The 14073-nt window shown below is 40.5% G+C and overlaps 1 protein-coding gene and 1 long non-coding RNA gene across 2 annotated transcripts; one reads left to right on the top strand and one right to left on the bottom strand.

Moving 5' to 3' along the window:
• Positions 1-3259: 3259 nt before the first annotated feature.
• Positions 3260-5515, bottom strand: LOC117556751. Its single transcript, XR_004570619.1, has 3 exons — positions 5189-5515; positions 4111-4257; positions 3260-3462 (listed from the first exon to the last, which is right to left on the bottom strand). It is a non-coding gene; the product is annotated as an uncharacterized LOC117556751 (long non-coding RNA).
• Positions 5516-6717: 1202 nt separating this feature from the next.
• On the top strand, positions 6718-8862 carry LOC117556748 (GTPase IMAP family member 4-like; the record flags this gene model as incomplete). Its single annotated transcript, XM_034232245.1, has 2 exons — positions 6718-6770; positions 8021-8862. Coding segments are annotated over exons 1-2 (867 nt in total), but the record flags the coding sequence as incomplete, so codon positions are not given.
• Between the last annotated feature and the right edge of the window lie 5211 nt (positions 8863-14073).

Here is a 14073-nt window from a genome sequence, read left to right as displayed (position 1 = left end):
CCGAGCACTTGACTTTATGCAGGAAGCCAGACAGTGGGACATTGTACGAAAAGTCAGCACACTCAGTGCGCAACATGATTGCAGCGTCCAGGCAGCTCCCGTTCGAGCATATGCCTTGAGTTGCATAGCTCCAACGATCCGATACACACACACACACACACACACACACACACACACACACACACACACACACACACACACACACACACACACACACACACACACACACACACACACACACACACACACACACACACACACACACACACACACACACACACACACACACACACACACCACACACACACAACACACACACACACACACACACACACACACACACACACACACACACACACACACACACACACACACACACACACACACACACACACACACACACACACACACACAACACACACACACACACACACACACACACCACACACACACACCACACACACACACACACACACACACACACACACACACACACCATTTGTATTGTATTATTGTATGAGAGAGGTTCCAGGTTGAATTGAAGCGAATATTTGTAATGTTCAGAGGTTGTTGTGTTTAATATTCATGAGAATATTTGTCATTGTTCAAATGATAATAAACATTAGCATAAAGCATATTTGTCCACTCATATGTTGATAAGAGTATTAAACTTGAAAAATATTCCTCTAAGGTACATTTAGAACAGATCAAAAATGTGCGATTAATTTCCGATTAAATATTTTAATCGACTGACAGCCCTAATATATATATATATATATATATATATATATATAGACTGATATACAATACAGCTTTATTTATAAACTGCTAATAGTCAATGTATGTAGAACTACAAAACAGCATCCATTTAGCGTGTGTGAAATAACAGTATATATAGACTGGGTTGATAGACAATACAGCTTTATTTATATACTGCCGTGTTATAGTCACGAAATACAATTAATCTATTTATACGTTCACCAACATGATGTTCCCATTGTTTTAGTTTCTCACGGAACGATAACGCTACAACAACAAAGCGGCATCCATTTTGTATTTTGCGAGTGTGGAATTACTATAGATTACACCAAATACACAACTAATAGATACAAACAGAGAGTACATACCTTTCCTGAAGTTCATAATCAAGGTCTGATTGTTGTCTGACTGTTCTGTTGCCTGCTGTTGTCTGTGTTCGTCGCTGTGTTGTCGCTTCGCTGTGTTCGTTGCTGCTGTGCTGGAGCGGTTGTGCGGCTGCCTCTGCTACGTCTGTGCGTAAAGCAGCCGCTGCTGGCATTATTTATACTACGCAGGATTTTATCCCTGGAACCCATTGGTCGATTTGGGTGATTGATACCTTTTTTGAAACTTTAGAGCCAATAGAATCGAGGGGGGGGTTAGTAAATCCCGCTTTTAACTTACGTCAAGGAGAGAGAGGCTTGCGTAAACAGCACATTAGACTACCTGAGCCCCGGACTACAAAACTTTATACCTACTCTGCGGCCATGAATGTAATGATGGATTATCAACAACAATTCTAAAGTGACAAAGAGACATTGGATTAACCTTGAGCAGCGTTTTTATTCCCTTGAACACGACTTTTGATCACAAAACAGCAACGATGAGACCTCATTATTGTTATGGTTTAGAACACTTGTTGTTTTCTTGCTCTGTTCTGGCTGCTAGCTCAGTGAGTTCGTGTCCTACAGTGATGATACTTATATCAAAATAATCTGTGGAGTATCAGCTTTCAGATGATATGTAGTTTGTGCAGAACATATTAAGTTTTAAAGATCGTTTTTGCTAGTTAGCACCGGAAGTAGCATCAGCCTGTTTTCACTAAGGGCTAATGCTAACGCTTCTTGTGAGACTTGTGTTTTGTTTCGGTAAAAATGGCTCATATCGTCAGGTTGCTGAGTTTTTTCCCGTTATTTGAGTATAAGACATTCATAGGTTTTTAAATATTAAGAAGCCCCCAGACGCTGTCTCCTGCAGTGACGCGTTTTTCCCCCCGGTATCGGGGGGGCCGGGCTTAAGATGTTAAACATCATACTTATAAACAGTAGAAACACAAAGTAAGTTGAATTTTTACTTTGAAACATTGAAGAAACATTCTCAACTGAAAATAACAGAAATTACAAAATGGCAACATATGTTCACATTGTCAATTTGAAGGAGCAGTGTGGAGGATTTAGTACGTCTAACAATGGGGATGTAGGTTCCAACCAATGGATAGCTTGTTCACTCACCCTCATATCCCAAGTGTGTAGGAGAATGAATATTGGCTGCAAAACACTTGAGGCCCAGTCATGTTTCCTCGGTCCATTCTGCGCTACGGTAGTCGTGGCAGTGCAACCTAGAGAACAAACATATCAGAATCAGAAACGGGTTTATTGCCAGGTAGGTTCACACGTACGAGGAATTTCACTAGGTGTCGTGGTGCATACATACAAATAAAAAACAAAAATAAAAAAAGTACAAAGATAGCGAACTATATTAAGAACACTAATAAAAATATAGTAAGATAGAAATAAAATAAAGCAGTAATTTACATCGAAATAGAATGCAATAAATTATAGAATATAAAATATGTGCAGTAACCAATATTTAAACATTGCATTATTTACCATCCTGTGAACTCCATTATGTAATGCATAGAGTCTACGTTGTGGCTGAGGTAAAGTGTCAGTGGGGGGGGCATGCCTTGTTGAGGTGGCGAGAGGTTCTGGTCCTGATGGAGAGAGGTTCTGGTCCTGATGGAGAGAGGCTCTGGTCCTGATGGAGAGAGGCTCTGGTCCTAATAGAGAGGTTCGGGTCCTGATGGAGAGAGGCTCTGGTCCTGATGGAGAGAGGTGTTGGTCCTGATGGAGAGAGGTGTTGGTCCTGATGGAGAGAGGTGTTGGTCCTGATGGAGAGAGGTTCTGGTCCTGATGGAGAGGTTCTGGTCCTGATGGAGAGAGGTTTTGGTCCTGATGGAGAGAGGTTCTGGTCCTGATGGAGAGAGGTTCTGGTCCTGATGGAGAGAGGTTTTGGTCCTGATGGAGAGAGGTGTTGGTCCTGATGGAGAGAGGGTTCTGGTCCTGATGGAGAGAGGTTTTGGTCCTGATAGAGAGAGGTGTTGGTCCTGATGGAGAGAGGTTCTGGTCCTGATGGAGAGCGGTTTTGGTCCTGATGGAGAGAGGTGTTGGTCCTGATGGAGAGAGGTTCTGGTCCTGATGGAGAGCGGTTTTGGTCCTGATGGAGAGAGGTGTTGGTCCTGATGGAGAGAGGTTCTGGTCCTGATGGAGAGAGGTGTTGGTCCTGATGGAGAGAGGTTCTGGTCCTGATGGAGAGAGGTTCTGGTCCTGATGGAGAGAGGTGTTGGTCCTGATGGAGCGCAGCCTCCAGCCAGAGGGTTGTGTTGAAGGCAGAGCTGAAGTCCACAAACAGGATCCTGGCGTAGGTTCCTGCTGTGTCCAGGTGCTGGAGGAGGAAGTGAATTGATAACTATTAGTAAACCATAATGATGGATGTTATTATCAGCAGCTGCCAATAGATCCCCTACATCTTGTATGATGGACCTTTGAAGCAAAAGCGCACGCACTATTGTGGGAACAATCAAACGCACCCTCCCAGGCACTGCGTGTTAGCGAAGTACAACTGGGATTTCGAAGAGGAAGATATGCTTGGTCAATTCTTAATAAAAAAGAAAAACCAACAAATTGAGCACTTGAGTTTTCATTAGCAGCGCCTAGCTACAGCTGCGGAGCTTTGGCCAATACCGCTAACAGCCTATTTCCTTAAAATGGTACATATCGCTGAATCTATATTTTCATCTTCAGGTGATGACATCTGCATAATGTCCCTGTACAATAAGATTTGAGCATTTTGTAATCCAGTGAGGAATTTCAAGACCAGTAAATATTGATTGATTAAACAACACTAAATAAAATGTTAGTGTTTTCTTCAAACTCAGACTCTCTGCTGCGGCTGTACTTCAAAGACAAAACAATTGTCTGATGATCTTTGTTGAACAAGGTCTGATTTTCCTGTACATGTACAATGTGGGGTATTTTTAAATACTTTACTAAACCACATTCAATATTATGTTAGACACAAGTTAGTTATTACTCAGATATCAAAGTATTTTCATCTGCAAGATGGAAGAATAGCTGGGTGCTGCCTGGAGAGACTGATGAGGGACAGTCTGCCATCAGCAGCTTTCCACACAAAACCATCACATCTTCTCTTCCATAGTCCTCACTGTCCACTGGTGCTCTGTCAAAAGAGTGAACATCACAGCTGTCATGGTAACCCTTTGTTACACAACATACAACCAACATGTGTCAAAAGTGACCCGAATTAGTTTTAATTGTAAATATCTTTGCAATAAATTACTTGAACCATTCAGGATCCCAGGTATTCCTCAACTAACATTATTTTTGGATCAACACCAATTCTAATTTTTATTTTTCCCTTTCTTACTTTTTGAATAAAAATCATGCTTGTATCACTACACTTCTAAGGCACAACATGGGTCAAACATTACCCGTATTATTTTTGCTATGTTATTTCATGCATGGCTGAGTGTTTCTTTACTATACATTTTCAAAAATAATTAATTTTAGCAGTGATTTGGACAAAGCATGTATGATGTAGTAATACAAAAAGTATTTTAGTTCACAGTGTGACATTAGCTAGTCATGAGCTGAAGCATGAACACATGCGTGAACACATGCGTGTAATAATATAGAGCAGAGCTAACTAGCAAATTAGCCGAACGTTAGCGGTTAGCTGTTTATGCTATGCTAGCTGTTGCCTACTGAACATTAACAAACTAGATTCCGCTGTAAGAAAGCTGTGAAACTTTACATTAAACTTGGCGACAACACTGTGATACCACACTGCATGTTTATGTGTAATTCTCCCGTGTTGGAGACGAGAGGGTGGGGGGGCAGCACTGCAATAAACTGTAAGCTAACGTTAGCAGCCGCATGTTAAGCCGGGTTTCCCGGGCGCAACATCTTGCAAGAAACAGCATCTCAGGGCTTCTTAACATTTAACAACCTATTAATGATGCATACCAACTTAACGGGAAGAAACTCAGCTAACTAGAAGAAGAAACGTAACCGTAAATAAAAAATAAAACATTCACAATCTAAGGATTATCTAAATACATGTTTAACTCCATTTAAGTCGCAGGACTCACCAGATCTCAGGTCTTCTGTTCTTTGTTGACGTCCCGATGCTCATATTTAACGTGTAGATGTAAAACGATCCCGATATTAATCCATAAACTCCTGCAGCAGACACACAGAGAGCTGTAGCTCGCAGGAGGAGACCCGCTCAAACTGACGTGGATGTTTCAAATGTGAACGACAGGCGCGGACATTGGCAGGTTTCTTCGATGACGTTTATATTAACCAATCAGGAGTGTTGTGGACTCATTCCAAACATGCCTGACTTGTCTGCCGTGTTTGGCTGAATTCTATTTCAAGTGCCGTAGCTCTGGCTGTCGGCCAGAATCCGAAAACCATACATTATACTGTAAAACTAAGGTTTATTACTGTAAATTGACCAATGGAAAAAAAAAACATCAACATAAATAAAACAAGGATAACTGTGACTTGTTGAGTAAATAACAGTGTGTGTTTTAAACATTGGTCCTCCCTGCAGAGATTTCTCCACTTTCTATGATTTTAATTTGTTTTAATGATATTGTCAACTGTAGATGTTTACAATATAGTAAGTTAGGAATTTCATGAAAACAAAATGTATTTACTTTTGTTTCAACATTGGATATTTTGTGTTTGTGGTGGATTCAATCGAATATTGAGAAAATGATTTATATAAAAATATTTTACTTACATTTTACGTTTTATTTATTTTACGTTTTTTTTTACAGTTTTATGTTTACCTTAAAATTACAAAGAAAATCTTAAAGTCTTATAATAGTAATACACTTTTATATTACGAGTTACATATTTAATTACAGATAAAAAAATATATTTTACGTACATCTGCATGTATTTTCTCAAAGTGCAAAAATACTGTAAATATCATATAGTAAATTTACTGTAAAAAAAAAAGGAAATAAACGTTATTTGTTGTTATTGTCAAAATACTTAAAATAATGTTTTGGGTTGTTAATTTATATTTAATATCTGTCATTTTACAGGATTTTGCAAGTTATGTAAAAAAATATGATAATTACTATAACAATTTACAGTTATTTCCTGTAAAATTACGATCTTTTTTTACAGTGTACTCTAGTGATATATGTCCTTTCCATTGTGAATATTTAGATACTTGCCGCTTATATTTGTGTCTCATTGTATCTTTTAAATATGTTTAACTCGTGACAACAAATGCTTGACAACACTGCTGCTGTGAATTAAATAATATTCAAATCTGGGACGAATAAAGCGTTGAATGTGTGAAAGCTGACTTGAATATGTAAAGCACATTGAGAGACTGGAAAAGTGCTATATAAATGCAGTCCACTTAAAATGGTCACTCTTGAAATAGGTGAATATTCATGCGTCTTACATTTAAAATATATAGTCTGTTAAATAAAAAAAGCCAAGTAAGGATTTGATCATTTTTAATCTATGAATCATCCCACTGGAGCTGAACTTCAGACTGTGATGTCAGCAGTGTGTGGGTGTGGTTTGCTGCATGAAGTCTGTATTTAAGGAGGTGTTGTTGCAGACTAACTTCACTTCCTCAGCTCAGCAGCAGACCAGCTCCTCCCTCCATCACCACTATGGCCAGCACATTTGGCCCAAATGGTAAGTGAATAAATTGTATTCATGCTGTTGATTGTTATGTTTTATCGGCGAGGGGTGGATTTTTTTTTTTAAAAACCAAATGCCTTGTGAACTTCATCTGAGAAGGTTCTGCTGGGCGGGCAGTATGGCAGCGCTGGAGCACTACTCCGGTTTGATTGTTGACATGTTTGTTTATAAGAGCCGACCCACCCTCTTGTTGTATATCAGTTACTGATTGAACGCTGCAGCTGATCTGATACTTACTGCAGTTTCACACCAGAGTGAACACTGATGACAGGTTAAACTCAAGATCATCACTCTAATGTATTGTATTACATTTGTTTTCTGATTTAAGATCTAGTTAAAGGTAGGTTTTAAATGTCAACAACAAAAAAGAGCACAAACAACTTTCTTCATACAATAGAAATAATTGTTCTATTCATGATCTGTGATATTTCTCCTGTTTACTTTTCAGCATGTCCTTTATTAAAACCAGTCTAATCGGTATAGGCTCTGTCAGCATTAAAAGCCTGTTTTATTTCTCTATTCACATCAAATCTGCAATCATTCCAACAACATCAAAACACTTTTTTCTCGAATCAATGCAAACATGCTCCTGAGGGTTCCTCCTAGCTCCTCACCCTTGTGCTTTTTTGACCATTTATTTTGGAAAATAAACAAAAAAGGATTGCAGTCCCTTTTTCATTTACTGTTTTTTAGAATTAAATATTAATGATCGTATGTGCCTTTTTAACTTCAAACCTTTAGTCATCAGACGCCGGGAAACATGCAGAGCTTAGCCTTTGGCTCATAGCCCCACCATCCTGTTTCCACTAGGAAAAACAGATCCTTTGATAACGTACGAACTGGATAGTATCAGAGGAACAAGTGTATCATACGTTGGTGGAAGCATCGGCTTAAAGCCTCCATTGTCAGTTTTTATTCAGTATTTTACTGATTTTATTTATAACGCCACTAAACTCCTTCTTTTGTTAATGTTTAGATTGAGAGACCCCAGGGACAAATTACATATTCTACATTTAACTTAGAACAAATAATATTAAGGGCTAGCCAATATCTAAGAAACCCTGAGGTGGAAACTAAATTATGCAACTTAGTCTTAAATGTTTTTAACGGACCAACATGCAGTCACCTGTACTAAAGCCAAGCACAAAACAGAACAGCTTTTTCCCACTTGCCATTGTTATTATTAACTTAAGATATGAGTACTAAAAGCACTTAAAATATATGTTTTGTTTTTCCCCCATCAGAATCGAACACACACAATAATGCTGAGCTCCGGATTGTGTTGGTGGGGAAGACCGGAGTTGGGAAGAGCGCCACAGGAAACACCATTCTGGGAGAAAAGCACTTTAAATCAAAGTTCTCTGCTGATTCTCTGACTGTTACCTGTGCTAAGGCCTTTGGTGAAGTGGAGGAACAGAGAGTTGCTGTCATTGACACTCCAGGTCTGTTTGACACCAGGTTTGATGAAGAGGAGACCAGAGGCAGTATTAACCAGAGCATTAAATATGCTTCTCCTGGACCTCATGTCTTCCTGGTCGTCATCAGACTGGGCAGATTCAAAGATGAAGAAAAGCAGACAGTGCAGAAGATTCAGGAAATGTTTGGAAAAGATACAGACAGATACAGCATGGTTCTCTTTACCCACGGTGATCTGCTCAAAGGGAAACCTATCGAAGAGGTCCTGAAGGAAAGTGAAGATCTGCAGGAACTTGTGGGGAAATGTCACGGCCAGTACCACGTCTTCAATAATGAGGGGAAGGATCGTTCTCAGGTCAGAGAGCTGCTCAACAAGATCAGAAATATAGCAGAGAAGAACGGAGGAAGCCATTACACCAATGACATGTTCCAGATGGTAGAGTGGTTCATAAAAGCGGAAAAACAGAGAATCCTTACAAAGAGAGAAGAGGAAATATGCAAACGGATGGAGGCACTGGAAAACAAAATAGCAAAACTGTACGAGGATAGAATGAAGGAGTTGAAAGCTGATAAGGAGAGGTTATATGAGATAATAGAAGGTCGTGATAGGGAGATTAAGGAGGAAAAAAGGAGAATTAGAAAAGAGGAGGAAGAAAAGGCCAGAAGAGAGACTGAGAAGTCATTTATTTTTAAAAGAATATCTAACGTCAGCTGGTTTGCACGAGAGAGCCTCTGACCTTCTGCAGCAGATCTACCAAACCTTTGACTCTCTGATCCTTTGCACATCTTTATCGTCCCTTTTTGTATTTTCTTGTTTAGAGTGATTTAAAGTATTATTGGTTAATCAAGTTGTGTTAATAACCTTGTGGGATTTTTAAGTAAAAAGGTGTTTAAGTGGTGTCTAACTAATTGGTATGAAAGGTGGGGTAGGTAAGTTTGAGGAACCGGCTCGAGATACACTTGTTGTTATATTCCATGGAATGCTCTTAACATCCCGATAGACAGAGATGGGGTCGTTACTAAAAAAAAGGAATATATTACATATTACATATTACTTTACAAAAAAGTAATATATTACACTACTTCGTTACTCTCTACATAAAGTAACTCGTTACTTTACTCGTTACTTTACTCGCAGGGCCGGCCCGCCCCTCCCTGCAGGCAGATCACGCAGACTGCTAAAGTTTCAAATGTTCTCTAGTTCAGTTTCCATTGTCGCATAAGACTGATCCAGATCCTAAATGTTTTCCTATCTGACCATGGCTGTCCTCTGTCTCCTGATATCTGTATATTTTGCGCAGTCTATCTCTGCTCACGCTGTTGCGTCGGCGTGTTCTCCTGCGTGTTGGCCATGTGTTGCACTGGAACCAGACACCGCAAAGACTTCAGCCGAGCACGTACGAACTGCGCATGCGTGAGTGGCAATAACTCTCCTTACCAGCAGGCGGCGGTAGTGTGTATTCGTCATTCAAAACAGGCAACAACCGGAAAACAGAGAAGAAGAACAGACTACGTGATATAAACAAACAACAAATAGCTGTGCGTTAGCTTCACCTTAGCATGTGTTCTTTGCAGGTGCTTGTTGAGGTTTGATTATGACTGATTTTAGTAAGTAACGAAGTAACGCGTGTCGGGGCAATGTTAGTAACTTTAGTGTGATTACTGAATTATAAAAGTAGCGCGTTACACTACACGTTACCAACAAAAGTAATATTACACCCAACTCTACCGATAGCAATAAATATCTGAAGTGCTTTGACAATAAATCCATTAAAAAATGTCATCAGTGGAAGCCGTGGCGCTGTAAAAAGCACGACCAATCATCTGAGCCGGCTAAAGTAACTGGATGGCCTACCTGCCTGTCAGCCTTCCATCTGTGCACAAACTGATCTCGTGCCCTCATTGGTCATGTGCGCGTTCGTGTGTGTTGGAGGAGGGGCTCTGTGAGGAAGTGGCAGATATTTTCCGGTTCTGTAATTTCAAATTCTAGCGCAGTCGAGCCGGTTTCTCCAAAATGACCTACCCCACCTTTAACTGAATGATATGTGTTGTCATGTTTTATTTGGTCACACATAAGACTACATACAACCCTTGGTAATGGACCGGAAGATGTAAAATAAATATGAGAATAAATGATGACCTTGGAGTGAAGTCCTAAATCATAAGGAATATTTGTCACATTGTAACGAGAATATAGAATAAAGGTATCCATTATAAACCCTGTATATTTGTGAACCATTTCTCAAAATAAAACCATCCCACCCATTCGGATTGGGAGAACCTAAAACAACTGCACGTCGTCCTCTCCTGCTTTTAGGTAAGACTGCACAACTGCCTCTCACTCACACTCAGTTAGAGCCACGCCTCATGACAGACACTAGAATCTGGATCACTTAAGAAAATGGAGTAAATTGTACCTTAAAACAGCTGGTTCATTAAACCAGGTTCACCAGAAGTTAGTAGAAGTCAGACCTTGCTGATCCAGCTTGATCCAAGCCTGGGGGTACAACTACAAAGACTCTAAAGCTCCTGATAGGTCAATTAGTAGGTGTGATTAATAGCCAGAAATAAACTCACGTCATAAAACATAAACATGTCATGTTGCCAACAGTCTAAAAAGCAGTTATCTAAAGCAGGGGTTCCCAACCTTTATTGTGCCGGCAGATACATTCAAAAAAAATCGCGGACCGGTTGTCAATTTGAACTGATTGTAATATTTACTCACCAGCAGGTAGCAACAGAGGCTAATTGTATGTAACAGCCTGAACAAATACTAGAACAATCCAAAACATATTAACAACGTCGTTTAAAAAAGAACCGGTGTCGTTTTTTGGTTTTTCGGAAAAAACGGAAAACCAAAAAACCGACGTTATTCAGTTTTTAAACCAAAACGGGAAAACAGATAAATCAACGTTTTGGTTTTGTTTGTATGATTTACGGATAATCCAGTGATGGGAAAACGAGGAGAAGGCGCATTATGAAGTGTGTGTGTGTGTGTGTGTGTGTGTGTGTGTGTGTGTGTGTGTGTGTGTGTGTGTGTGTGTGTGTGTGTGTGTGTGTGTGTGTGTGGTGTGTGTGTGTGTGTGTGTGTGTGTGTGTGTGTGTGTGTGTGTGTGTGTGTCCTAGCATTACTATACTTGTGGGGACCTAAATCTGTTTACACAGTCACGTGTGGGGACTTGCCTCCCTTATGGGGACAAATTGGAGGTCCCCATAAGGGGAATCATTAATTTTAGGGTGAATACTTGGTTAGGTTTAGGATGAGGGTAAGGTTAAGGGTAAGGGTTAGGGTTAGGCATGTGTTGGTTAGGGTTAGGATAAGTCTCCAGGAAATGCATGTAAGTCAATGTAATGTCCCCTGAAGTGATGTATACATGGTGTGTGTGTGTGTGTGTGTGTGTGTGTGTGTGTGTGTGTGTGTGTGTGTGTGTGTGTGTGTGTGTGTGTGTGTGTGTGTGTGTGTGTGTGTGTGTGTGTGTGTGTGTTGTGTGTGTGTGTGTGTGTGTGTGTGTGTGTGTGTGTGTGACACTGGCATTTATTTTCAGAAGATATTATGATAGTGACGTTCGTTCCGGTGCACGTCCGACAGCATTTAGCATTAAACTAATTTATTTTGGGAACACCCGCATATAGGCTACCTATGGAGTTAGCCAGATGTGTATAAATTACTGTTCATGGTCATTTGAAAACAAATGCCGGTGTCGGACACAAACACAGAGCTGAGCTGAGCACACACACACACACATCATGCGCCTTGGTAACTGGACATCTCCTTCATAAAACTAATAAAAGGGGGAGTAATCGGGCAGTTCGATGTGTGTAGAGCTGTGTGTGGTTAACACGTAGCAGCCTGCAGTCACTCTTAAGCTGTTCTGATGAAGGTAAACACAGCGAAGGCAGTGCGTAAAAAGGCACAGCTCTCGGCGCGCTGGTGCTGCACTTCTCAGAGGCGGAGTACACGTCCCGCTGCCTCCTGATACTGCCTGCAGCCATTTCATGAAGTGAAGGAGGTTTTCCTTCAAACAGCTGCGGGCAGCAGATACCGTGAGAGTCCCGGACATGAATTCATAGATCAAGGCAGACTGGTTTACTCTCCTGTTTTTCCAATCCGGTGCTTAAACAAAGGCAAGGCAAGTTTATTTATATAGCACTTTTCAACACAAGGCAATTCAAAGTGCTTTACAAAAAACGAAAGACATTAAGAAAATGGCATTTAAAATCAGTCATTAAAAAGAAAAGCTAATAAAATAAACATATAGCTCTACACCCCTGGCCGACATGTCCTTAAAATGAAGTCCGAGTTTGAAATATATCTCAAATAATGTATGCACTGCCATTTCCCCACATAAACATAACAGTCTGCAATTAAACGGTTGTCTCCTCTTCCTACTTGGCGCACCGGTAACTTTCTCGTGCGCACAAGAGGCTGAGACCAGGCTGACCCGTAGTTTCCACTGGGTCCGTCTGCGGCGCGTTGCGTCCGCAAGGATCACGGCCACTCTAGTCAATGGGTGCTATTCCACCAGACGCGCCGCGTTACGGCTCAGAAGCGTCCCAGAAGCGTCTCGCCGCTGGGCTCCGCTCGAAATAGGATTGAAGTCTATTTTTCGACGCGACGCAGCCGTAAGGTAATGTCGGGCAGGAAGTGGAACGGTGACAGCATCCGGCCACCCCCCCCAAATAAACTAATTTGCAGACCCCCCTTCACATCACTACATCGTCTCCACAACGACACGCACAATGGACGACGACGTTTTTATATTGGAAGTGGAAAAACACTTGATTTTATGACACAACAAATCTTTTTTACAAGGACAACACCAGCGTTCTCCTTCGGTTTACAGGCACTGTGTGTAAATTATATAGAATAATTATGATGATTAATGCATTTTTTTTACCACTAAAAGACAGCAACCCATCTTTGATTCATGTTGTTTTTAACTGGACTATTACAATTATTATTAATTATGTCTGTAGTCTACAACACAACAAAATAGGAAATAACAACAATAAACACGATTTAAACAGACACAAAAATAAACCATTTAACTACGTAGCCTATTTACTTTCTTGTAGAAGTACAAATGTCCAGGAAATATGCCCAAATCAACAAGAACTGCGAGCCGGCATGCACGACGCTCCGCTTCCGTAATGCTTCTGAAACGCTCGTGAAACGCGCCTGGTAGGGTATGACGCCGGAGGAGGCCGGACCAAAACCACGGCGCTACCGTAACACGCCGCAGACAGACCCGGTGGAAACTAGGGATGAGCCGCCGAATCCCTCAGAACATCATAAAAGCCATTTTCAACGGTTATCTGGTGAAAGTTTAACCAGGCTACTGGATGAAATAATATGACTGGTATAGGTGCGAATATTAAACACTTTTTAAAAAAAATATTATGATAAAATATTTTATATATTTATAATTCTGCAAATATTACGATAAACTCACAGCTATTTCGCGGCCCTGCAGTAACACCTCCGCGGCCCGGTACCGGTCCGCGGACCGGGGGTTGGGAACCCCTGATCTAAAGGAACCATGAACATGCAGGAAGACTGGATATTCAAGAAGAGTCTGGTTAATAAAACTAATTATGAAATAATTGAAAATGTCAGTATTTTCTCTTCAATAATTGTGAATAATGATGAATATAGTTACCATTATTATTTTCACCACTGTCTAACAGTCACATGAGGGTGCTGTATTTCAAGGTTTTAAATCAAAGATGATCGTTTTCGTTTAGCAGCAATTCCTCTGAGAACACAGCCAAGCAGTTTGCGTCAACACATTCATCTAGACTCTAGAGATTAGTTATCCTGGAACTATCCTATCTTTGGTTTTAAACATGGTGTGGATTTGATAACAAATATTTTCAAGTG

This window comes from Gymnodraco acuticeps, unplaced genomic scaffold, assembly GCF_902827175.1.
Source record: "Gymnodraco acuticeps unplaced genomic scaffold, fGymAcu1.1, whole genome shotgun sequence".
Taxonomy (NCBI): Eukaryota; Metazoa; Chordata; class Actinopteri; order Perciformes; family Bathydraconidae; genus Gymnodraco; species Gymnodraco acuticeps.
Note: the sequence above shows the minus strand (reverse complement) of the source record. Positions and strands in the feature narration are given on the sequence as shown.